This window comes from Anopheles marshallii, chromosome 3 (genome assembly GCF_943734725.1).
Source record: "Anopheles marshallii chromosome 3, idAnoMarsDA_429_01, whole genome shotgun sequence".
NCBI classification, from domain to species: Eukaryota; Metazoa; Arthropoda; class Insecta; order Diptera; family Culicidae; genus Anopheles; species Anopheles marshallii.
In genome coordinates this window covers 19,548,719-19,576,252 of record NC_071327.1, presented here as the reverse complement: position 1 = coordinate 19,576,252, position 27,534 = coordinate 19,548,719, and the positions used below count along the sequence as shown (strand labels likewise).

Genomic DNA, 27,534 nt, shown 5'->3' with positions numbered 1-27,534 from the left:
CCCTTCCCCTCCCTCCCGTGCACATCACTTCAGTAGTTTCGTGGGTGGGTGGTGACCCTTTTTTGGCGTGCAGTGTGCCACCGATCGGCGTAGATTAAGTCGAGTGATCGATCAATCGATCGATCGTACTACCGGCAACCGGTGTGCCCTCTTTGTCCGGTGGGGCGCACATACACCCACTCCCATAGGGGCGTGTACCGGTCGCGCGGGGCTTTCCGGGTTTTCGCAAGCGCATCGGAAGCCGCGGCAGCGCAACAGCTGCCGCCGCACACACAGCCGTCAAAATTGGCCGAATGGATAAGGACGGGGAGAAGAAGGGCGGCGGCGAGAAGAAGGGTGGCGGCGGGCAGGGCGGAACCGGTCTGGGAGGCGCAGCCGGTGTTAACGATCCGGCCGCGCTGCTAGATGCCGCCTCACTATTCGGTAAGTTCGGGGCGGTTCTTTGCGTATGCTTACGATGTTTTTTAAGATGTTACCAAAATTTAATGCTAAAGTCACGTCAGAACAACGGAGAATTGGACGAGTTACAGTTTTATTTACTTTCCAGAAATTAATATTGCATCTTCTTATCAACTGAGTTAATTTAGTTTGCGTTACGTGCGGAAATTCCTTAGTATTTTATTGTGTTCCTTTATTGCTTCAATAAAATAGATTAAATTGTGGCTTTAAGATTATTTCGTTGATGCTAAACGCTTTAATAACATTCCTTTCCATCATGCTTCTCCTTGCAGCATACTGGGGACGAGATCCGTCCGCCATGGCGGCGGCGGCCTCGAACCCACTGTTCGGCTCCCAGTTCGGTATGCCCGGCGGGCTCGGTGGGCTGATGCCGAACGCCGGTTCCGGTTCCGGCAGTGGCAACGATCGATTCTCCATGTCCCACCACAACCAAAACACGATGGCCGTGGCTGCGTCCCAGGCCGCCTCATTGGCCGGTTTGCACAATAGTAAGTACTGTACCACCATTTTTCGAGGGCATCGCAACCACCACCGGTACGGTATTATTGATTGGTAACTTCGTTGAACTTTAACCCTATTTATGTGTTATGCTCAGGTAAATCTCTGGACAGGCCTTTCCTTTGGAAAGACCATTTCACCCAACTGCTTTCACCTGTCGATTAGTTCGGAAAGCGCGCGGGAAACCCTGTTGTTGTGCTGCTTTAATATTGCTGAAAATGCCTCCATAATGGGGTATGCAAATTAGCCCCACTATCAGCCTCATCATCACCATCCGACCCGAATTGCTGCTACTGCTCCCGGGGCAGGCAGCCATACAACGGTAACAAAACACTCGATTGCACTCGCTCGGTGGACATACTTTAACCACGGTTTGAATTGGTGGTGGCGGTACACACCAACGTTCAATTGGGCGTTAAATTTGGGTGAAAGCCACCCGAAACTTAGCTGCTTTAGTGTTGTTTGCATCGTGTGGCAACTGCATTTCCCGCATTTTGAACCTGATTGTGCGGCGGAGATCGTAAGCCAACGATGCATGCATGATGCTCGATTAACTACGTTTTTCACACGTAATCGTCCCGCATATGTGGCCTTGTTCCCTTGCTTTTACTTGCCCTAGTTATGTCGGTCAACGCATTAAAGTGTTGAAGAGAAGGCACTGCTGCGGCATAATAAATAGAGGTGTAAAATAAGGCGGAAAACCCTTCTTTTATATCTGGCTTACCTTCGATACATGCAAATGTGTTGTATTATAGAAGGAATTATTAAAACTCTCAATCAAACGGCAATTTAAATACACTTTTGATACAGTGCTGTTTGTAATTCGCCCCGTGCCTTTAATGTGGAGTATACATTGATATCCATTTTTCGGAGGCTTTAAAAAGAACTCAACGCAAATAGTAGAAAGGTATTTAAAATATTCACCTGTTGGATGGAGAGCAACCTCATTGAAATGGCGTTATGGCTTTGCGTGGAAAGTGAAACAGCAAGCAAAGTGAAAAAGAGGCTTCGGTTTGACCTCATTTTGATCGATCGAACTGCGAACAGCGAAAGAGCCATAGTGGCAACGTTGTTGTAGCCCCCCAGTGCCAACATTAAATTATTCTATTCCTTCGAGCCTTGTGACTCGCATTGTGTAGGAGATATATAAAGGCGAATCTCGCTGTGTGTGAGAGGCTCCAGAGGCTTCACATCGTAATTTTCGTCCTGACGCGGCGCTGGTGCTACGCAATAAGGCAATAAACATATTAATAGCAATAACAATCATAACGGCCATAATCGTAAACGCGTCTGTCTGTGATGATGATGGTACAGCGATTCATTGATAGATGTGGTGTAAGATTAAACTATCGTGTGTATCGACGTTTGGAGAAGGTTTTTGATACTTTAAACCAAACGCGTTAGAACTCACCTATCTGTTGCTAGTGGATTTTTCACGAATTGGTTATCACTGCGGGACAGGACTTTTTTTTTGTGGTACTATTGGAATTCTTGAGGAATTTTCAAGAAATCTTCATCATTTCCAAATAATAATAATCCATCAAAATACTCAAATGTCTCTGAGACTTCTGGGAGTTGAGAACTTATCCTCGATTTATGTTCAGACCCAATTGAGATGATTCCTTCGTGTTATCGCGAGTGTACAGCAACTTTGTTGAGAGTGACTTGATGATATGTGCATCGATGTCTTAGGAATGGGAATCCTTATCTGGACATCCATAACTATAAGAAGTTAATCTTCCAAATCCATGTGGGTCTTCATCTTTCTAGAACTGACTGAATTTAACACTGAAATGACTTGGCTATTTCACTTAGTTTTAATGTCACAGATAAAGTTTGAGGAATACTAATTCCATGAGGTCATTCAGGTTGGAAACAATTACGTGGTGATAACGATGCTTGAAGTTACTACTAAACAGAAGGATTTCCTTCATATCTGATCACATAGGAAGTGTGCCTAGCCTATTAGTTTCAAGTAATTCAGCAGTATTTGTGAGTTATCTTAAGAATTCAATGACTAACCGGGAATTAGGCTGGTCCTTTCATTTTTTGAGTTCAATAATGTCCTTAGGTTTTTAGGAGTGATGGAGTAGAATCATTGGAGCATCTTCTGACATCGACTTGAAGGGCTTGTCTATGTTGTCTGCTATGTTAACCAGCATTTGAAACCCCTCAAATAATTGATGTTTCAAATTTGCTGGTCAGATTGAATTCTTAGACTCCTGAGGGAATAAAATCTGATAGCTAAGCTTTTTGCTCCTCAACTGTGGAGGTGATGATGATGGCAGACTTTAATCAAACTTTTGTTCATACTTTGACTTCATCCCATCAATCCAAAGTTTCTAAGGAGAATTCCTGCTCTTTTGTACTAGAGCTAGCTCTTAGGATAGGTTTAAAAGTATGGTGTCCATTCCACACTATGTCCACAGGTTGAGAAGGTATCTTAGACTCCAATAAAAGTGACACCTCCTATGACGTTAAACTACCAATTGGAACTGGAAAATTAGTACAGGATAAGGTTCGGAAGAGAATTGGTAGTGGTCCTGTCGTACCGCAATCTATCTATTCCACCGAATTCCACGTCCCGAATGTGAGTGGCTCAATTTAGTCACGTATTGTTTTCGCGATAGAGAAACATGATCACTTAATATGCACCGTACCAAACAACACACCCTCGGTACAATCGTTTACCTTTCGGGCAAGAAGATCCGTCGATGTTAATTAAGTGTGGAGTGCAATTGAAGCGCAGGATTGTGCCAGTGCATTATCATCAGCATAATCATGCATGAGTGCGAGAGAGGTGCCAATGAACTATAAACAACCGTATCACCTTTCACGCCAACGAGAACCGCGACTCATCCACCTGACTTCGACGGCGATTTAGTGGAAAATTCGGTAGAGACTAGAAGGGGAGTGCAGGAGGGAGTTTGTTAGTGTTGAGTCGATTTTGACGTGGATGTAGTATATTGTGTGTTTAATATAGTACGAAAAGCGAAAGTGATGTTTGTGCTGAAGATGTGCGAGGGGGGAGGGACGTGGATGGAATTCCATCAATGACTGGCTAGTAGAGTGAGAAGGAGGGAATGGGAATGCTTTAGTTGAACACACGGGAAATAAAAACATGGATTTGGTGTTCGCAAATTTGGTACAGCTCCACCGAAATAGCATTCGCAGTTAAACCGAGACACGATAATACTGCTTTAATGTGTGGAGGTCAAGTTCAAGGTAACTTTAAGCGTTAGGTTGGTGTGTTTGTTGGAATGAATATTGTATGTGTGCGGAGTGGCGATTCTGCGAACATGTGTCCCGTCTATGTGAAAGAGTGTGTGATGTATGATGCATTGTATAGGAGCATAACACGGGTGTTCCGGGAAGACTATTAGCTATAAATATGTTGCATTACTTGAATGAAAGCACTGATGAATTGACACTAAATGTCTAAGCGAACTCCTGTGCTCTGTCGGTGTTCCATACACAACCCAGCTTCAATCAAAGCAAGCTGTGTGTTACAGCCCAACCTCGCAAGCGCCCTCTTGAGGATTTTTCAAAACGCGACACAAGCGAGAGGTAGCGCAAAGGTTTTGGTGGTTCGATTTTTTTTTATTTCTACCGTCCTTCCACCACGCGCCCGCCCATTCTGCTCCCTTTCGTGCGGTGACCGCTTCTTCGCGCAGTGCAAAACGAAGCTCGGTAATGTTATAATCGAAGGGGAGGTTGAAAGAACAAAGAATCGACCCGATTATAGGAGGCTTTTCTTTGGGCCGCTGTGCAGAAGCAGAAGATGATGCTTTATTCGGACTGTGTGTGCGTGTGTGTACACATGGGTTACGCAGGGAAGGGGGGGGGGGGGGGGGGGGCTTTGCGGTGATTGTCATTTTCCCCTTGACGCGCACCTCTTTTCCACCTCGCAAAACATTTTGTCCACACCAGCTGTGGGGAATTGGAATGGGTGATGTCGCGCGGTAAGTGCTTGCGTTTGTGTGCGTGCGACCGCGCGAATGAGCGAGAGCGCTTTTGGTTTTAGCCAGCATAGAAAGAGCAGAAGCACCAGAACGCAGCAGGACGGTGGACCGCCGCTTGTGTCTGGTCAGGTTTTATGCGAGACCGTGAAATGGAACGCTGGATGCGAATGTGTCGCGTGCGCGCCTGTCTGCTGCTGCGTAAGTGCACGTGTGTGAGTTTAGGCTAAGGGCGAGAAAGAGAAAGAATACGATGGTAGCTGTCACGCACACACCGTTGTGACTCATTTATTCGAACACTTTTCTCCGACGATGCGCTCTTTGTTGCTCTTGTGAGAAATGGGCGCGAGTCGCGATGTTTTTGCTCTCGCTCCAAGTGGCGCTTCACCTGGTTGCGAGAAAGCGGTTGTTTCTGAGTGTGCGTGGCAGCCATCGGGAGACGGATAGCGTGCTCACCCATACGCACACTTGCTGTACGGCACGGTCTGTCGGTGGATTGTTGTTATTTTTCTTTCATTTATTGCATGCCTTCCTGCTTCTTCGGTCACTTTCTCTCTCTCTCGCTCGCTCGCTCGCATTCTCGTGCGAACAAACACACGAGACTTCTTCGCGTACGTACAACTTCGATTGATGCTGCGTTCCGTGCGTGTGTGTGTTTGTGAAAGGCTTGTCCGTTCCGATTGTTGTTGTTTTCTGTTGCTAATGAAATTATACTGATTATTGGCGCTCTGTGCACCGTTGCATTCTGATTGATAACGTAAATTGTTGTAGGGTTTTGTTGTTTTGGCCAACAGCGGACGCCTATTATGGCGCTTTGCTTTTGTGCAAATGGTACATAATTTAATTGGTTTTTCTCTTTTTCACTCCATTCGCAGGTTGGTGGTCGATGGCACAGCTGGCGGCACAGGATTACTTCGCCCGGCTGCAAGCTTCCGGCATGTCGCAGCTTCCCTTCTCGCATGATCTGGCCGGTGCGTTCCCGAGCGGGTTGGGCCTGGGCGCAATGAGTGCGGCCGCCGCTGCCGCCATCGCCGGGTCCGGTGGCAACACATCGGCTGGCGGGGCGGGTGGCGGAGTTGGCGGTGGAGGCACCGGCGGTAGTGGGTCCGGTGGTGGCTCGGGCAAGGGCGGTTCGGGCGGTGGAAAGGGCAAAAAGCGTGACCGAAGTAGTAACAGCAACAGCAGCAATGCCAGTTCCGGTGGAGGAGCGGGTGGTTCGGCTGGTGGTATGGCGGGTGGTTTAGGTGCCGGCGGCATGGGTGGCGGTATGGGAGGCAATAACAATTCTTCATACAAGGTAAGTTATGGTGGCACAGCAGGATATGATTATTGTATAAGATTGGGAAGGATGAACATACAGTGGTGTACGAAACAAGTGTAACTCTTAAAATGTGTGAAAAACCTCGGTATAATTTCAACAATTCGTCGCATACTGCATTGGAGAAGCTTTTATTTTGTTTGAAGTTCAAGAATTCCTCTCCGAGTAGTGTTTCGGATTGAGTAGCTGGAAAAAGGCGCTAAATGCAATAGAGAATCGACCGAGAGAGAAAATGTAGAAAGATTTTGGCAAAGAAATGGGAGAAATAAACATCAAGAATTAAAAAAAGAGAGGAATCATTGATTGCTTAAAAAAATAATTCTTGCCCTCTATTAGTTTGAAGAAAGGCCTACAAATATTTTTTATTGCTAGAACAGTCAGGGAACCTCTTTCGACAAGATGGAAACAAAAGCTTTAATTTGTGATGTCTTAGGTGTCTTCAACAGCACAGAATTGGAAAAAAAAGTCTTCAGAAGTGACGGCATGTGTCATTTTATGAAACTTGTTGGAAAATGCTTTTACTCTGATGCATTTCAGTTGCTTTTGCTTTGTTCGATACTGTATGGGTGCTATAGGGTTTAAATTATAATCATATTGACAATATATGCAAAAAAATTTAAGGCAACAAAGTCTAGGGGTTGTGTTAATTTAGAAGTTTCTGCGGAAAATAGCCACAACAATTGTCTAGCAATCATCGCTCGGCAAGGAACATTAATTTCCAGTGGATATTTGCCAATAGTACCACAAAAGTTTTTTTTATCTTCAACACTTTTGGGGGAGAGTTTTTTTATACGCATTGCAATCCAATCAAACAATAACACACACACACACACACACACACACACACACACACACACACACACACACACACACACACACACACACACACGCACACACACACGCACACACACACACACACACACACACACACACACACACACACACACACAGCATCCACCCTTCGGGGTTTGAAAGTGTGTCATATGCTTTCAATCTAATTACCAACAGATGCACAGAATTGTTGATTGAAAATTGTTCTCCCAACAATGTTTTCTGGCAAATTCATTTCACGATTTTTTCAACTCTTGTTGTTACACCAGCAAAGAGGAGCGCTGTGTTATCATTCAATTTTTTAAACTTCCAGCTTGATTGGATGTTATTTCGTGGAACACGTCGTCCTGTCACCTGGAGGACGGTCCAGGGGAGGAAAATATTAGCCTTCTCCTGTTCCACCTCCCATCGCTTTTGCTGTTAGAGGACAGTTTTCAGGAACTGAAGCAGGGCGAAAACTGCAGTTTTATTATGCATTTGGTTTACTTTTTTTTGTCACTGGTTTGCTTTAGCGTGGATAACATTTATAACACATGCAATCAACATGCAGCAAGGCTAGAATTCAGTGGAAATAGAAGTACGAACATCAAATGTTCACTACCGCGAAGTGGAGTAATGCTTTTTCTAGTGATTCTAGCAACAGCTTGCCACAGTTCGCAGTTCTATTCATAAAACACAGCTGCAGCGCTGGGCTCCGGTCGTGCTCGAAGGGAATTTAAAAAAAAAAACATAAAGAATAAAGGAAACCACATCCCCTCCGTGTGTGTGTGTGCGTTTTTTTAAAGAAAAAAACTCTCTAAACCCTCTCGGTTTTATGCACACGAGAAAAAGCACGAAAATTAATTTACGAAAAATGTCCACCATACGTCGCACGGCGGCGTGTGCTCTTCCTTCGGCAACCTCCTATCGGTGTTCGTCATACAATTGGTAGTTGCCTTTTTTTTTTGGTGTAGATTTTTGTTTTATTCTCAGTGGATAAGATTGGCTTTGCTTTTGCCACCGCCGTGATGGTGTGTGATGCTAGCAAATTGCAGGATTCGGTCCAATGCACTCGCGGTCACAGCAAATCAGCAAGCATATACGCGTATATGTTTGTAGTGGTGTTTTTTTGGGGGTGGGTTTTTCAACCGTAAGATGAAACAGTGGAGGCGCACAGTGGTTCACATGCAATTCGCGCAATTCCATCCACAAAAAAACCCCAAAACTCAACCCCCAAACTTGCCCCTGTTGTAGTGTTTCACGGGGCCGCGTTTGGTGGAAAGGCACAGCCGGTTGAATGAAAGGGCACATGTAAATTTAATTAGTGCTCACCGTCGAATCGGCGGTGTGTTGATGGGAGAGGAAGGTTATTTCACTCCTTTTTTCCGTTACTGATGAATAACTGGATTTGGGAGTTTTGTTAAAGCATAATTGCGCTTGCAGTTGTGCAAATGTGTACGAAAATGGGGATATTAAATAAGATTACTATTGTTTACTTGACTTTTACCTACAATTAACCCTCCTCATTGCAATATGTTTTGGAGCATCAAACTCTTACTTACGTTTTTGTTTTATTCTCTCGAATTGTGTTTTTTTTTAGAACTCTCCATCCCCATCCGCTTCGCAGGCTGCCGCTGCCGCTGCTTACAAGCAGTCGCTCTACAGCCAAGCGACCCTGCACAAGGAGCTAATGGCCATTACGGCGGCTGCGGCTGCGGCCCAAAATCAACAGCATTCCGGTGGTGGAGGCGGTGGCTCCAGCAGTCAGCAGTCCCAACAGCAACAGCAGCAGCAACAGCAGCAGCTGCAGCAACAGCAGCTTCAGCAACATCAGCAGCATCAGCTCGCCAGCCTCGGTATGCTGGCCGGGCTCGGTGCGGGCAGCAGCGGTAGCTCAAGCTCCAAGCAAAAATCGTCCTCCAACAGTGGATCGTCCGGTGGTGGCGGTTCGTCCTCGTTAGCCTCCTCGTCGCCGCACGGTGCGAGCCGGCTGATTGGGAACGATTCGATATCGATCACGCGCGGTTCCAGTTCGCCGTCGATGAGCTCCAGCAAACAGCAGCCAACGCCCAGCGTTACCATCAGTGCCAGCCACGGGAATCCCGGTGCCTCGTCGTCCTCCTCGTCCTCCGCCTCGCAGCAAAACCACCTCCAGAACCTGTCGTCCTCGTCGTCCCGCTCGTCGAAGGACGTTGGCGGGAAGGGTGGCAGCAGCAGCGCGAACAGCAGCGGTGGACCGAGTGCGGCCGATTTGGGTGAGAGTTTTCTTGCATCTCCTGGCGCGCCTGGTAAAGAGCGCCCGACGTGTGTCAAACGGTAAAACTAACCATCGCTGTTTGCTCTTACCCACTGCTCCGCAGGTTTGAGCGCGTCCATGAACGCCCTGAGCACACTGTCGCAGTTTAACAATCTCGACCTGACGACGCAGCAGAACATGACGGCAACGATGAATGCACTGGCAGCGAGCCAGGCCAAAGCGAAGGACTACATCTCCTCCGGGATACTGAAGTGAGTGTGGTTTCGGGCTGGGGATTGGCGAGGGGGGGGAGCTTTTTCCGACTCCGCCAAACACAAGCGCGCATCTAAACACACACACAGCGGGTGCGGTGCATATACGGGCACCGTGCAGCGACGAGGTCCTTGGTTTGGGAAGATCGGTACGATACACGCTCTAGTGCAGGGATACGGTTTGTTCCAGATCGATGCATTAGTTTTTGCCCGCGTAACATCGAACGGCACGGTATATTGATAGTGAAACGGCAAGAAAAAAGCCTATTTCGAAGCTTTTGTAACAAATGCATTTTAAAAATCATCAAGAGATACGGAAGTTTTGCGAAGTTTTGTGACAATCGTGGACCCCATTTTTTTTTCGTAATGTAGAATGGGTCGCGCATGAACTGTTGGTACTCTCATCACGTATGCACGTTGACGAGCGAGATGATGCTTTGTTCTGAATATTCTGGTTAAATCACACCACAGAGCAGCACGGATCAAGTGTCCCCTATTGCGAGAAACGACAAAAAAACAAGAAGGAACAACTCCACGGGAGGAAAAGATCTTCTGTCTATAAAGCCGGGAAAACTGCTCTTGCAAAGCTTTATACGGTTTTGTTTCTAACAAATCCTCCAAAAAAAATGGGGTGATATTTCCTCTTAGAATGAAGGCAGCACCGGAACAAATGGAGGTAACGAATTGGGAAGCATCTAGTTTCTTTTCTGAGTGAGCTTTTTTTGCTGTTGTTGTTGTTGGCCCCATTCCTTCCACTACTTTCCTTTTGTAAATGTGAATCCGCCTGTGATCTTGCTGCTTTGTGAAAGCTCCGGTAGGGAGAAAGGGCACCCGTGGCACGGGTATGGCAGATGTGTGTGTGTGTTGGGTTGCGGGTTAGATATACTAGGGCCTCGGTAAATCACCAACCTTCCCCACCACGGCGTATCATCCCATCCGCTTTCGTTTTTCGGTGGTTGCTGCCGATGGTGTACAGAGATCCGCCAGCAGCATCAGCCTCCGTAAAGAGCCTGAGTCGATGAAGAACTACTGCCTCTGCACCCAAACCACCCAAATGCCCACGTGCGGATGGCGAAGGATATAGGAAATGTAAACGAATAAATTATTCCGTCCCTCACCGATGGAAAACAGAAGGGAAACGAGACGATGGCACTGTGTTGTTGGGTATGGTAAACCATGGAGGTGTAGCGTTGGTACCATCGTTCGGGAAATTTGGGACATGAAGAGATTGGGTGTGAGGGAAAAAGGACAAGCTGACGCGGGCGACTGGTGGGCGCATTTTCATTCGTTCGACTGAAGCTGAGCTTAGAGACTAGGGAACGAAACAGAGGAGGTACAAGGCAACGTGGCGTTGCTGCTGCTGCTGTGTTGCTAAAATTTGTTGGAGTTCGAGCGTGCATCATCGTCAGCCACGTTTCTCTCTACGGGGAAAGGATGGTTTTTTTGTTTGTGTGTTGTGGGCTCTTGTGTGTATTGCCTCCTGCGCGTCCGTATGCCTGTTTCGGGGGGTTGATTTTACTCGCCGTCATCGTCATCATCGCAATGGGAGCGCACGGGGGAAGGATGATGCTACAAATGAGGGTTTTCGTACCGTGTGCTAGGGTCGCCCATACCCATGCTCATCCGAATGGCCGTTTGCCGTCCCAATCGAGAATTTCACATCAGGGAAAACTGTACCGCACACTACACCGGCGGTACGGTTCCGTTGCTTCTTCTCACCTTCTTACCATTTGTGTACGGTTGCTCTATTGCTTTCGCGCATGTGTCCTCCCCCCTCCCTCCGCTGCATGATGGTTGGGGGTGAAAGGTAGGAATTTCCCGAGAACGTGCTTGTGTGTCCCCCTGGTTGCGCTGTAAGGTCTAGGCACAAAAAACAGCCCTGCACCACGGGAAAGAGTGGAAAAATTGAACGGAGCGAAACCTTTTTCTCACCGTCCGTCGAACCACCACGAATCCCAGCAGCATCCAACGCCTAGCGCCATATGCGGAAGGATTTGCTCCGTTTCCGTTTCCATTCCGACGTTCGATCTAGCGTTGGGCCGCTCTCGGTCGTTCTGTGCAAAATACGTTCTAGTTCTTTTAGCAACTGGATGCGGTTATCGTCGTCCCCTCGTTCAGACAAAGCCTGTGCTAGAGCAACGACCAGGCAAGCGTCGCGTTGCAAATGCATTCCATTGCGTTGCAGTTTTGTGTCCTGCGGATGAGAATAAGCCCAAACTCTTCTACCTTGCCCGGGTCCGCTGCTACTGCTGCTAATGAATGTGAACTTTCCGGGAAAGGGTCCTGCGTACACCGTAATCCTTGTGGACGACGACGAAGCAAACGTTGCATTGAACGGAGAGACAACTAAAACTCCTCGGTTCTGTGATGCGAAACTCTTCGCAGCTGGGAACGGAATGGATGCTCAGTTCGCGGCAAAAAGTGTGTGTTCCGTTTTTTTTCCCACCCTATTACATCACCTCCGGATGTCGAGGGTCATCGCGTTCTATTGCGGATTCACCATAGAATCTCTGGCATGGGTTGGAAAGCTTTTTTTCTTTCTTCCTTTATCGCTTCTCGCTAGAATTGGATCTAAACGACATCGGCAGTAGTAGCAATTTTGCGGTAGTCCATAATCGATCGCTAGCTGTGCCTTTTTTACAGGCTTTGTCACGTCTGTGGCTGGTGTTTTTTCTGCTCCGAAACATCCATTTTCTGGAGACGCAATGTCTTTTGCCCTGGCTTTGTGTCTGTTTTCATGGGTTGGGCAATTTTGTCGAGGATTCTTGTAGGTTGATGAGCTCCGCAATGTTCAATACAACAGTTCCTAACTGAATCTTTAGTTCCAATTGACTGCAGCGGGAAAATTGATTATTGAAAGTTGAATGTAGGTCGACAACATTACAACACATTTCGTTATTTGAAACCAAAAAAGGTTGTATTTAAAGTACTGGCTTATATTTGTGTTTGATTTTCTTCAACTATAATTTTTCTGAGCATATAAGATAAAATTCTTGTATAATTGACGACATACAAAATGGCCATGTTACGTTCATTTTTTTAATAGAATTCGATTCTGTTTTTAATAGTTTAGATTTAAGTTAACTTTTGCTTATTTATGTTCGGGAACCGTCAACGGCATCTCAATATTAAAAATATTAATTACTTTTGTTTTAACTTAACTTTTGCCGCGTTTCCGTTCACCCAACTGTACACATCGCCGTGGGAAAACTCAGTGATCCTTCCTCGTTGCTTGGCGTACGGCTGCCACCGGACACGGAGATCATCAAGTACACCTCATCCATCGTGGGGCCCAAGGTACCGGGCACGACCGGCCGTGGACGTAAGAAAACCATTTCGTTAGAAGACAATTCCATTTTTGCTCAAATGCATGGTTTAAGTGCAGCCAAGCGCCAGCGACTGGAACCGAACGAGTATGGCAGCGGAACCAGCGGCAGCGGTGGTGGCAGTGGTGGATCGCATCTCGGGACGGGCGGTACGGGCGGTGGATCCGGGCTGCTTCCCCCTGGCCTTTCACACCATCATCATCAGCACGGGAGCAATGGTGGCATCGGTGGGCTAGGGCCAGGAGCAACTGGCGCCGGTGGTGGATCGAACGATCGGATCGAGGTCATCAAACTGCCACCGACGATCACATCGAACGGGGTGTACAGTGCCGGTAAGGGCGCGGGTAAGTATTGAACGCCGCGGACCATGCATAAGCTCCTTTGAAAGTTGTCTCATCCTTGTCTTAAAACATATTTGCTGTTTGAAGATATAGTCCTAATGTTATTCGTGTGTGTCTGATCTTATTCCTTTGTAGGTAAGGATACCATGGCCGATCATATGAACGAATGGTCCGGACTTAATCTCAGTGCGAAAGGCTCGGGTGGTTCATCCTCGGCGGCAGCCACAATTGTGTCCTCGTTGACGGTAGCAGCTGGGATGAATAGCAGCGGTAGCAACAATCAATCCTCTGGAATGCTTGAACAGGACGACGCACCGTTAAATCTTTCGATGAAACCGTCAAAGTCGTGCAACGAAGGCATGCGGAGCGATTCCACTCACTCTGCATCGTCATCATCGCCCGCTATGTCCGGTGCCAGTGGGAATAGTTTGCAAAGCTTAAGCACAATCACTGCGGCACTCGGTGGAGGATCCGGTAATGCGAACGATTCTGCCCGATGTAAGTACTGGAATGGGTGGTTTGAATTGGGAAGCAACATAAAATTTAGAGAAATTGAGAGAAATGTGGTAGGAAATGTAGGGAGGGAATAATTTACCGTTTAATTTATTGAAACCGAGAAAGGGAAGCGTTGTAGCGATCATCAATGTGCAAGATAAAGATCACAAAATTTGTCACACTTCAGTTGCGTGGATCATTTTCAAATGAATGCCCTGTACGGCGAATTTTTGTAATGTGTTCCATTAAAATATCGTCCGGCAGAGAACACTTTTTTCAGTTACTACTTGACGGCTTTCTTGCATAGTTTTTCAACACATTTGTACTTAACTTTCTCCGTTCCTTTGTGTATCCTTTGTGACTCTATTTTTCCCTTTTCTTCTCTCTTTGAATGTAATATCTCAAACTTGGAACTTTGAAAAAACAAAACAAAAACAAAACCGTACGTAATTTCGAAACGAAAAATTAAACCACACACTGTGTATAGCACGTCGAAAGTCCGATAATAAAAACAGGCGTAATGCGGCGGCTGCAGCTGCGGCAGCGGCGGCCGCTGCTGCTGCCGCACTCGGTGCCGGTTCCCTCGGCCTGGACGGAAGCGTCAACATGAGCCTGGCGTCGGCTGCGGCCGCGTACGCCGCAGCATCGCCGGTCTCGACCAGTACGGGCTTTTGCACCGGTACGAACAGCACCAGCACGCTTAACTCCCTGCTGATGGCATCGGTTGGGACCGGTTCCGGTACCAATACCATCACCACCACCTCGAACACCACTACCAGCGGCGGCAGCAGCAGTAGCGGCGGCGGCGGCAGCAACAGCGGCATCGTCGGCGGTGCTTCGTCTACGGCCACGGCTGCTGCTGCCAATGCCGCCGCCAACCATCAGCTGATGGCGGCCCAGCTTGGCTTCAACAGTTCGCTGTCCGAGCTTTTGAAAATCTCCAATTACGAGGAGTACGATTACGCATCACTCGGCGGATGTTAGTATTTTTACTCAATTTCAATTTCCCGTTCGCCTATTTTCCCGTGGGCCATGCCCGCAAAACAACATAAAGAAACCCTCAACTTTTCCCTCGCATTCGCTGCTTTTGTAATGTAAAACAAATTGAAAATATTTACACACAAAAAGGAGAAACATGAGCAATATTTCAAACAAAACTCCTCCACTGTGGTTGGAACTGTTTGACATGAGCAAAATTCAATAACAGTTGTCAGAAACAGGACAAACACAGCTAAATTATTGGCTGACTTTTGCTGCTTACCAACGATAGGAATAGAATGTAGGGAAGGCATGTTTGTAGATAACAAAACATTTGTAACAGTCGAAAAAAGCGAATAATGCATGTGCATCACACAGACACACACGCGATGTTTCTAAACAGGCGTGTAGGTAGTTCATGTCGGTTATATCCCGAAGCTTCCTCCGTTAATATTCACACACTGTCTGGCACGACATCTAGTTAGGCTTATGCTGGAAACATTCCGATTTATATACATTGAAATAACAATACCTCACGCGCTTGCACAATTTGATCGCTTTCTTAGACATAGAATTAAGTGTTGTAATGATCGTACGCTGTTACTGATACTGATACTAATTGTGATGTTTATTTCCCCCTGTCCCCAACCACTCTGTGTTCCATGCAGCTCAATTCAAGGAAGGTCGCCCACGCAACCTGGGCCGTGGTGTGTCGAAGCCGAAGAAGAATACCGTTGCTTCGCTGTTAGCGCAAAGCCGTGCGGTCGGATCTAAACCACTGACTGCACAGCAGCTTTTAACGCAGGACGCAGAGATTGTAAGTAGAAGCTTGCGATTCAGTGATTAAAGAATTCGTTTCTAATAGCTTTGCTTTTATTCGTTAGGAAAAACTGCGACAAGCCATGCTGGAAGCGAGTCGGAACCAATCAATGGACAATAGTACCTCGAACACCAACACCGACACCGAAAGCATCTCCGAGAGCGGTATGTCCGAATCGGAGGGCGAGGAGCACATAAATTTGAAGGAGTTGCGCGTACCGTTGGAGAAGGGTTGGAGGCGGGAAACGATGATCCGTGGGCTTACCAAAAACGGACACATTAAGGGAGACGTGTATTACTACCCACCGCAGAGCGTGAACAAGATGAAGGGCATGAATCAAATTCAGCTGGTAAGTTTGTTCGAAGATGAAAGGAAGATCGTCAGCTATTTATGGTGATTATAACACTTTTTTCAACCTTCATACCGTTTCGCAGTATTTAGATCAATTTAAGCCGAAGGATCTGAGTCGTGATAATTTTAGCTTCTCTGCAAAGGCCGTCGTTGGCACGTTCCTTCAACTTGCTCCTCCACCATATGCAACCGACGGTGAGTTCATCAAGATGACCGATGTTGAGGTTAGCCGGCGGCTGGAGGAACTGAAAATGTTCACCCGGCATGCCGGTCTGGGCGTGGAGCAACGGATAGAAATCGCTAAGCAGCAGCAGGCACTACGGGACGCTAAGAAGCTAGCGAAAGAAGAAATGAACAAAAATAAGGAAAAGGTAGTTAATTGACTATTGTACAGGTGAGGAGTTAGGACTTAAACAATCTCACTTCATTATCCTCAGGCTCGGCAAGCAAAGGAAGCAGAACGTAACGAACGTTTGGAGCAGCAGCGCAAAGAGCGTGAACTGAAAAACCAACAGGCATTGGAGGTAAAAATATATTACTTCAGTAGCTCTCCGGTATGAACATTCTAACCTTTTTTCTATCCTCATCAAACTTTTTTTCAGGCGAAGAAGAAGCGTGAGGAGGAACTCGCCCGACAAAAGGCCGAAGAAGCGGCACGAAAGGCACAGGTGTGTTGGATTTGTTTTGTTAATTTTTAGAATTTCATCCCCAAAATCTAACGGAACCGTTTGGCGACATTAGATACACTGTGCGACATAATTGACGAGGCGTGTGCTTTAAAAGGAAATGTTTTTAATGTTTGGTTTTTCGTTTCATTGTTTACAAATCCGTTTTTCGGGCTGTCCACATGTCCACTTGAATCTTATCGGTTTCGAATTGGTTAACAATTGGATACGAATGTATGAAATCGAAACGAACAAATCGTCGTTTTTGGTTACGCCAGGAAAAAGAACAGAAACGACAGCAGGCAATACTGCAAAAGGAACAGGTACTGAGATATCCCCATAGTATTCTCCAGTGTCTCATCCCCTGCTAAACGTTGTCTAAATTGTGTCTCATCTTGTTGTGCGTGTGTGTGTGTGTGCTTCCTTGTTGTTCCCTAGTCTTCTACCAATAGAACTGATTGCGATCCAAAAGCATAAGTTTTAAGCAGAATAGAGAAACGTTTAGCTATCTGTCCTACGTATCTTTGCCCATGTTCCTTCGTATGTATTCGTATGTGTCTCCTGTTTCCTTCCTGTTCTGTCTCATTGTGTGATAAACATGTCTCCTCCCTGTACACAATGTGTTAACATTATACCGTTGCTTATTATTTTATGTTCAACTTATTTACTTTTGTTGGTTAATCAAGTTTCGTTTAAATTTTCACCCGAGTTCGGTTAGTTCTCAAACCGTAGATACCATCTTCAAGCGATCTAAAGACATGTGTAAAAACAAGGTGCACGTCAAACTGGTTAATCAGAGTAGAAACATGTTTTAAATGCTTATCATTTTTACCTTTGTTTTTTGTTGTTTTGGTAACACCTCTTGTGTTTTGTGTAACTTTGATCGTCGAAAATAGTACAGTGGATGCTTGTAACGCCACATAATAACGATTTTATTCGTTCGTTCAATTTCAGGAACTTGCCAAGCAGAAGGAGTTAATGTATGCAATGGAAATGGTAAGATATTTAGAACGATGCATGAATTCCCTACCAAGGACTTGCAATTAATTATTGTTCATAATTTCATTTACATTATAGGAACGTGAAAGACGAAGGCAACACATGGCTCTGATAAAGCAACTGGAACTGCGTCGCAAATTTGAAGAGAAGGAAAAGAAGAAACACCAGGTAAGGGCCGTTAATAAATGTGATACATTGATGCTTATGCTTACACGCGTAACGATTTTTTTCATGGAATTATGCAGGTCATATTGGATAAGCTTATACAGCGCGAAAAGAAATTGGTGATGAGAAAGCGGGACACAAACATTCTAGCCGAACTGAGGTAAATATGATTGTTTCGAACGGGCATTAGTTAATTGTCGGGCAAATCTCACAATATGGTGTGTATTTTTCAACAGAAAACCTCAGGAAGATTCGGAGATAGTGGATCAAACGGTGCTACCTGCCTTTTCACGAATTCCTGGACTGAAGCTGACTGGCACTGGGTACGCCGATCTGCTGATGGTGTTCGAATTTCTGCACAACTTTGGCGAAACGCTTGGTTTCGGTAAGTAATATGTTTGCAATCAGCGGGTCGAACTGCACTGGAAAGAGTCAACACGGCACCAACTAATTACCCAATTTTACACTCTGTCCTGCAGATATGGAGTCACTGCCGAACCTGCAATCGTTGCATCTCGCACTTACATCGGAGAATGCGATCGATGCGGAAGAGGAACTGTTGTCCGTCATGACACATTTGCTCGTGTGTGCGATTGAAGATCCGGGCATCCCGAATCCGGGGCGTCATACGACACTGCTCGGGCAAACACTTCGCCAGGCAGATATTACGCACACGAACGTATCGGAAATTCTGCGCATCTATCTGTACGCGGTAGCTACGGGAGAGGTGAAGCTACAGTCCGGTATCAATCTTGAGCGCGACCGTGACGCACCGTCCAAGCATCATCTAGTCAATGACGAGGATTTCAAGATGTGTAGCACGAAAAACTCGCAGTTTTATGAGTTGCTGGCCGAGAACGCGCGTTACAAGCTATCCGAGCTGTTGAAGGATAAACCGTTCGTAGCGCTCAATCCGACCACCAAGACGGAAATTCTCGCCATGCTCTGCAACGATCTGCTACTGAACAAAGCGGTATGCAAACAGATCGACAGCAGCCTTGAGTCACAGGCGCAACTGAAAAAGGAACGGTACCTGTTGGACAACAAAATCCGAAAGTACAAGATGTTGGTAGCGCGAAAGCAACGGCTGGAGCAGTATGAAAAGGCTCAACAAGCGGCACTGGAAAAATCACTGTCAATGAAAGCGGCGGAAGAGGCAAAGCGGGCGGAAGAGGCAGCAGCAATGGCAGCGGCAGCAGCAGCGGCGGCAGCTTCGGCTGCATCGGAAGTGATCACGATTCCGGAGGATGGAGTCGCCGAAACGGAGACTGAGACAAAGCACCCCGGCGCCGATGGTGCATCAGATGACGGTGCATGTGAAGTGGTTGAGAATGGTACGAAGGAAACAGTTCCATGTGCCGATGGGGAAGAATTAGATTCCGTTCCACCATCAGAAGGCGGATGTCAGCCGGGAGAGTTGGAGGAAGGTGAAATTGTGAACAAGAAAGATTTCGGTGCGGAAGCACATAAGACTGACGATGAGGATGACGATGATGACAATGATGTTGTCGAAATCGTACCAATGCCCGTGACTTGTACAGTAACAGAGGATTCCTGTCCAAACACTATTCCGCCGTCGTCGGAAGGGAATGGAGATGGCACTGAACAGGCTAAGTTGGACACTGCAGCGCTAACCGAATCGAGTGAACAAATGGATACATCCTCGGTGGAACCGACAGAAGTGCCAAGTTCTCACGATCAAAATCACACGGAAGCGATGAATGGTATTGAAACGCCTACGCCCGTTGATGACGGCGGTACCAACCGTATCGAAGGGAACGGTCCTACCGTTCGAATACCGGAGAATAACAACGTACACAATGCATTGCCGATGACGGAGGAACATCACGCACCGCCCGTCACTCCTCCACCTCCCCCACCGTCAGCACCATCGCATCCGGTTGTGCATGCTGCTATGCAGCATAACAAAGCATTGATGCAGCTCGAACCAGGAGAAATACCTCCACCCGGTATGGATATATCGGCACTAGGCACACGTCACGCCGCTTGCACCGAAATACCGACAATATCTGTTTCTTCAACACCGGAGGAAAGTCCAGTTAAGGCAGGAGATATTAGTGCTGACACTCCCAACGGTGGTGTATTTAACATGCCTGGAAAACCAGTAGGTGTGGCCACTGAAATGACGAACGGTGAGCAGCAACAACTGCAACCCCCGCAAGTGCATCACAATCAAACGAATAATTCATCAGCAGAGTTAGATTTGCTATCTAAATCGATCATTAACGATCATGCCACTTGCGGCACGGACGAGGACAACAGCGATCTGGAGAGCGAAGGCACGCAGCTAGAAGAAGACGAAGATGCACATCTAACAGCCGAAGAGGCGCAGCGGAAATATGACAAAATTTTGGAAACGTCCTTCCAAAACAAGCAACAGCTAGAGAACGCTCTAAACCAGCTAAGGGTGAAATGTTTCGGACAGGACCGGTACTGGCGTCGCTACTGGAATCTGGGTAAATGTGGTGGTATTTACGTGGAAGCAATGGAATCTACCCAACCCGAGATGTATCGGTATGAAAATGCACTCGAGGAGGTACAGAGCCGACCGGACTATGTGCCGAAGTATGCACCAGCTATCAAACCTGAGAGTGTTGTGAAACCAGACCCAACAGTGGATGTAAACTGCAAGAAAGAGGAAGGAGAAGTTGATGCGATTAAAGCAGAGGGTGTCTCGCAGGACGTGAAACCAGAACAAGAACCTGTGACGACGGACCGTAAGCGTAAGCGATGTTCATCGGTTTCTCTGAAAAAGATGAAGAAAAAGAAAAAGAAACAACGTACAACTTCCGAAGGAGGTGGATCGTTTGGTCAAGGTGGTGCTGCGAGTAGTTATGCTGATGGTAACGATGAAGAGGATGACGGAGACGATGAGGATGAGGGAGGAGCAGATGACGAGGACGATTGCTCGCGAACAAGCTTTGGCAATGGGCCAGCGTTGGAAGATGGACGGACCGCAGATTCGCAGTCGGATGATTGCAAAATTATCGATGAACCGGAAGTGCTGTTGAAAGAGGGCGTTACCGCTGGTAATATGCCGTCCGCTATCCGGGAAGGTGATGGAGATGATCATATCAGAGCATCAAGCGAGAGAAATAATGCTTCAAATGGTACCGCAGAGTCTATGCACGAAGAAGGCGTCGATCAGCATTCGGGAAAGAACGAGCAGACCGTACGGGAAGCCCATCAGGAGAACCACAAACCGATGGAGGAGAGTCATACGCCAGAAGCCTCGAGTCACGTCGCGGATGCTGCACCACCGAAGAAATCCGACGATCAGCTGATGGACATTGAAGATTCCATTCCGACGGCGATCCTTGTACAGAAGGGCAATGATCATGATGAAACGAAAACGGTCGAAGTGAACAATCAGATTGGTGGGGTGAATGTGTCTCCGCACCAACCTTCATCGGCCTCAGCTGCACCAACGGCCAGTCACGAAGATGACGATGATTTGACGGTGGTGCAGGACGAAACGCCCACGATCACTATCCCCGATGATGACACGGAGAGTGGCGACCGTATGACAGCGGCACCCGAAGGTGTTGAGCATGGTGGTCGGGCAGAGAACGATAAAGGATCGACGATGATCGATAGCATGAACTGTGATATGAAGCCAAAATTGATGGAAAACGGAGTGGAGCTGCGGGATCCGGGTGAGCTGGTTGAGTGTCAGCTGCAGGAGGTGGACGACGATGAGGAGATAATTACCGGAGGTCGTGGAAATAACGCCAGAACTGGTGACAGCAGTGCGGGCGATTGCAAACCAACGATCACAGTGGGCGATAATGGTGGGGTAGATCGTAAGCCGAGGACAACGACAACCACCTCAGTGATTTCGTACGGTAGCGACGTTGAGATGATCGAAATAAAGGAGGAAGAAAGTAGTTGTGTTCCGCGTGCTCCGATCACACCCGGCAGCTACCTGTATCTGCGCAATACGGACACCAAGCAGGAGAAAGAGTTCAGCGATCAGCTGCTGAATCGATGGTTCTCGATCGTCGACAAGGAACTGCCACTGTCCAGTACGGAGTGTTCGCTGCCGACAATCAACGGCAATACGCCCGCATCTTTGGCACGGCAAATTTTCACCAACATCACCTGCCGAGAGATCTGCCAAATTCAGGGCAATCGATGGGACATCGGTAACAACATCCAGTTTTTCAGTGTGCCACTAGAGAAGGGAGTGGAGATTCACTTCCCTAACGAGTCGATCCTGTCGATGTCCGGACTGGACGATGATGAGATCAATGAGGTGATCGCAAAGAAGAGTCGACCGGAACCGCTGCAGCTGTCCGACATGAAGCCGGCGTTCAAGCGCGAAACCATCGAGTACTCGTACAGCCACCATCATCCGAACCAGATCAGGCTGCGGGCGGAAATGCTTGCCGAGGAGACGGCAGACCCGGAAGAGTATGGTAACTTTTCCCTTCCGGCGTACATGACGCTAACACTATCGAACCTGACCGCGTACGTACAGTGTGATCAGTTCCAGCCACTGCAGATGACGCCGGAAGAGGAGAAGCAGCTGGAGGACGTGAAGTTGCACGGTGCACCGCAGAAAACCGAACCGCAGGTTGTGCCACGCGAGTTTCGCTACGGTTGGTGGAAGATCAATGACATCGAGGAGCTAAACGAGCTGATCAAGTCACTGAATCCGCGCGGCGTTCGGGAGCGCTTGTTGCGGCAGAGTCTGCTGGAATCGCTGGCAGAAAGTGTGAATCTCACGACGCCTCATCATGTGTCGCACCCGAGAGCGGCACCACCGGCGAACGGTTACATCGAACCGGAAGCTTGGAACGCTTGGAATCCGTCCATCGCGCGGCGTGTTGAAGTGGCGCTGCTTGATCAGATCGAAGCGATGGAGGACAAGGTGGCGAGCGCATCGATGCAGGTGAAGGGTTGGCAGATGCCGCAACGCGAAGGTGACAGCGAGAATGGTGTGGTGGAGGATGTAACGATTGAGATGCTGCGCGAACGTATCCTCGGTCTCGAAGCGGCCATTGAACGACGCTACCTCAAGCCACCGCTGGGAATCAAGTGAGTATGATCTGGAGGGTGACAGGGGAGCCGGGGAATGGGTGAATAGTGGGAACAGGAAGATGGGAATGTTTTCTGGTTGATTTGTCGGTTGATTGTAATACCTCGTGAATTCGTTCCCTTTGGGTCTCCCATCCACAGCACCACCGAGGCGCAAATGGCGGTCATTGCGCAACAGGAGGCGCATCACAACCAGAATAACTCGAACGTATCGAATCTGTCCAACTGCTCCAACAGTTCCGCCGAGGATGAGAATCTCCCGAAAGGTAAAGTTTTCTCTTTTGTTTTCTCAATCGTGTTGTGAGAAGAAAAACTAATACTAATTTGCCTTTCCGCAACCAGGTCTGCTATCATGGCGCGACGCAGTAGAACGTTCCGTCACTACCGCACAACTATCGATGGCACTGTACGTGTTGGAATCGTGCGTCGCCTGGGACAAGAGCATCATGAAAGCGGTACGTAGCGTTGTATCCGTATCCACTAGTGTGGACTGGTAAATTACCGTGTGTGTTTAATGTTGTTGCACCATCCTAAAGTACACGTTTGTGTGTTTTATTGCTGGTGTGTAATGGTGGTCGAATCATGGCCACCAGCATTTTCTATGTGTGTACTTATGTTCTAAACCCGTGACCGTCTTGTTGTGGGATAATTGTTTGTACTGTTTAGAGTGTGTAATATACGCACCGGTTAACGCACATGTACGTGTTATGTTAACGGCCCAGCTCATAGGGGGTACAGGAGTTCTGGGTTTTCAATAGCAGCATTCCTACTAGCCGTATACTATGTTGACCGATCATCGTCCTCGTTGCCGTCGTCGTCGTCGTCGTCGTCTTTCTCATCGTCGTTCATCCTCCAAAACCAGAGGAACGATTACTTCGCAACATTTTCCGCTTAGCCATTTGTCATTTTCTCAGTTGTTGCATGATAATACATTATTGTTGTTAACTAGTGCTGTGTGTGTGATATTTGCTTTTTCATACTTTTTAGCTTGGTTTAGCCGTTTTGTTAATGCTACCGTAAGAGCACATCTTGGTTTTTTTTTTTGCGTAATGGCATGATTTTATGGTTTGACTCTAGCTTTGTTTGGAACATCTGTTTTAGTCGTGTTTTGTAAATGTTTTGTTGTGTTGTGTACTTGTGTTTGGTTTTGTCCTGTCGAGGCATGAATGTGCTTCTTTCCCTTTCGCTAACTTTTTCGGTTGGCAGATTTTGCTTTTGGATACTGATTGCTGTTTTTTCTTTCTTTATCATTTTCTTTCTTTTTTCATTCTGATGAAAATTATGAAATATGTTCACTATATTTGGTGTTGTTGTATCTATTGGCTGTTGGCGGGTGGTGCCGTGTTGCACGCTGCGCTATTGATGTTGTTGAATGTTTTGTGACCGGTTGTGTTCCCTTTGGCTATTAACTCGGATTGTTAATTTTTGTTGTTGTTGTTGGGGAACTTGAAATCCTGATTATTTCATTCCCTGACGTGTGAATGTACAAATCACATGCGTAATTTTGTTGTTGGTGCAATGGTAATGATCAATCCCCACACACCGATGTTGTATGACGCTTTTGTCGCATGATGCTGTGCGGTTGTTTAGCAATGCACGAAGGGTGGAAAGAATGGAAGCAAGAAAACGGCAGGCAACAAGTCAAGTAGAAAGAAGAACGGTGCAGTCGCGAACGCAAACCCGCACGGTTCACCGGCCAGTAAGAAGGGCACTGCTTCTAATAACAATACTACCACTACTAACATCTCGGGATCCACCTGGGAAACGTCAACGACACCGGGGGCAACGGCGGCAACTGGGACAGCGACGATGAACACCGGCAACAACACCACGGCCAATGGCAAATCGAAGAAAAAAGCTCTCTCGAAATCCAAATTGTCTTCCCTTCTATTGCAGAATTGTCAGTTCTGTCAATCGGGAGAATCCGAGGATAAGCTGCTACTGTGCGACGGGTGCGATCGTGGCTATCACACCTACTGCTTTAAGCCACGCATGGACAAAATTCCGGACGGTGACTGGTAAGTAGTGTCGAAGTTGGATAACCATCCGCTAAAGTTGATGCTTAATCCTGTCTTTTTATTTGTTTGTAGGTATTGTTTTGAATGCAAAAACAAAGCTACTGGTGATAGGAAATGTATTGTTTGTGGAGGGCTACGGCCACCACCACTAGGCAAAATGGTTTACTGTGAGTTATGCCCACGGGCCTATCACCAGGACTGTTACATACCGCCAATGCTGAAGGTACGTTTTGAATGCTCCTTATACGGAAGAGCGCACTGTGGACGAATAAAACCCAACGTTTTGCATCTTCCACCTTTGCTTGCAGTATCCGCGAGGTAAATGGTACTGCCAGAACTGTGTCGCTAAGGCGCCGCCAAAGAAGAAACCGCAGCGTAAACCTAAGGAACGCACCACCAACAACAGCTCCCAGTCGCTGCTAAACAGCTCGCTGAACAGCTCGCAGAACCAGTCGTTGAACTCGTCCCACGAGGATATCGCAACGACCCCGTTAAGGTAGCTATATTTGTTTGTTGTACCCTAACCGTGCTTCGCGCACCCACTCACACACGATTGCACACTCTCTTTCACGCTAAAACAATCATCATTTCATGTTTGCGATTAACAGCAGTTGATCAGTGAAAACACACATCTATTGCGACATAGTGCAAAAGGCTTCTCTCTTTATGATTTTGCGCATCATGCTTGTGTTGCCCCCCAAACGCACGCACACACACAGACACACTGGTCCCACTATCTGGTTTATGGGCTTATAATGTTAACCACTTTGTCACAAAAATGCTTTCGCTTTCGGGTTGCGTCCTACGGGACGACGCCCACCTAACACATGATCGTTGTCGTAAAGATGAGAACAATTTAGAAGATATTAAAGAGAACCCAATTAATACAGTCCAGCACATTCAATAGCGTCCACGAGTCATGAAGAATCGTCGGCGCCACAACATCTACAGCCACCGCATAACAGTGCCGTTGTCGGTCAGATGCCGGGCGTAGTACCGGCCACGGCAACAGCTACCGCATCAACATCGGCTTACCACCATCATCAACAGCAGCAGCAAGTACAACAACCGCAACCACATCCACAACAGTACGGCGCACAAAGTGGTATGGATGAGAATAATTATGCCATGTGTCATCCTCCCGTACCGATTGACACCATGACGGCGGTGTATGGTGGTCAGCAACAGCAGCAACAGCAATACTATCAGCAATTTTATCAACAACAGCCTTCATCTTCGGTTACATCGTCGTCAGTTCCGCCGCCACATCAGCCGCAACAGCCATACTATCCAACGCCGACCGAAAGTGATACACCGAACAATAGTAGTGCCCTGGAAGAGGAACAAACGAGTTATGCTGCTGCGAGTGAATCAACTCAAAGCGAAAGCTATTCCAATGCGCAAGATGTTTCGCATGAGCAAAACGAACTACCAGAAGAATCGATCGAACCATCACCCCCGAAACAGATTGAGGCTACGGGATCACCTACGGCCGCCTGTAGTAGCAGTGGGGAATTTTATTCACCCTCCAGCAACGCCATGAATGCGTGCTCCTCGGCCAGCTACCTTGATAGCGAACGTGCCCTGCCAGTGGGTAACGATGGTGACGGCAGCTGCGGTGGTGACTCATCCGAGGAGTATCAACCGCGACCGTCTCCGGTGAAGGAATCATTGAGTATGGCCAGCTGTAGCAGCAGCAACAGCAGTACTAGCGATCACCAGCGAAAGGAACGCTCGAAGGAGCGTGACGAAGCGAAGGAGCGCGCCAAACAGGAGAAGAAAGCGACGAAACGACTGCTGAAGGAGTTAGCCGTTTGCAAAACCATCCTGGAGGAAATGGAGGTATGTATCTGCTCGCCAGTACTTGAAAGAATCGATCCGATTGTGTTCATGTTGCGATAATGTCGTTTTCTCCTTTACCGTCCCACAGCTTCACGAAGATTCGTGGCCATTTTTGTTGCCGGTTAACACGAAACAGTTTCCGACGTATCGTAAGGTCATCAAGAGTCCGATGGATCTTTCGACGATTAAGAAACGCCTCCAGGATTTAGTGTAAGTGTAGATCGGCAACGGTAAAAATTGGTGGAGCGTTGGTTAGTTAACTCTCATTTTTGCCCTCTTTCTTTCTCTGTACAGGTATAAATCACGCGAAGACTTTATTGCAGACGTGCGGCAAATATTCGACAACTGTGAAGTTTTCAATGAAGATGACTCACCTGTCGGCATTGCTGGGCACGGTATGCGCAAGTTCTTCGAGCAACGATGGGCTGATTTGACGGACAAGCACTCCTGATACCATCATCAATCGCATCCTCCTCCTACTAGCCGTGGTGTTTCTGAAAAGGAGATCGACACTGAAGCAAAACCTGCGGAAGATTCGGGAACGTTTCTAACGCCTCCACTACCACCACCAGCTTCACCACCACCGTCACCGCAATCGCTAAACACCACTTCGCCGTCATCAATGTCGCATTCTTCAACATCATCGCTACTGCCAACGCAACAGTATTGGATGGAACAAGGTGATAGTAGCGGTGAGGAGCAATCTTCAGCAAAGAACATGAACAATTTGGAACCCATCACCAGCGCAAACTGTGAGGAACCTAACGCTATCGGACAGTAGCTGTAGCTCGCAGAACGCGTGCAAACGCACTACACGATAGGCGATACGAAAGCTGATTGATAGCGCAGCGGAAGTATCACATCAAGTATCACACGCGTTATTTACATACCCCAGAGAGAACCAGAGAAAAAAGACTGTGT

General features: G+C 47.4%; 1 protein-coding gene across 1 annotated transcript; it reads left to right on the top strand.

The window, feature by feature from the left end:
* Positions 1-290: 290 nt before the first annotated feature.
* On the top strand, positions 291-27,064 carry LOC128715035 (uncharacterized). The gene is made up of 27 exons (XM_053809915.1): positions 291-423; positions 732-947; positions 5,792-6,213; positions 8,645-9,299; positions 9,405-9,552; positions 12,768-13,222; positions 13,355-13,717; positions 14,202-14,693; positions 15,361-15,509; positions 15,577-15,861; positions 15,947-16,234; positions 16,301-16,387; positions 16,466-16,531; positions 16,807-16,851; positions 17,483-17,524; positions 17,606-17,695; positions 17,773-17,852; positions 17,929-18,077; positions 18,172-22,753; positions 22,895-23,019; positions 23,096-23,208; positions 24,344-24,771; positions 24,844-24,994; positions 25,080-25,267; positions 25,662-26,613; positions 26,702-26,823; positions 26,908-27,064. Exons 1-27 carry the CDS (start codon positions 294-296, stop codon positions 27,062-27,064), a joined length of 10,980 nt encoding a protein of 3,659 aa, XP_053665890.1. The 5' UTR covers positions 291-293.
* Positions 27,065-27,534: the final 470 nt, after the last annotated feature.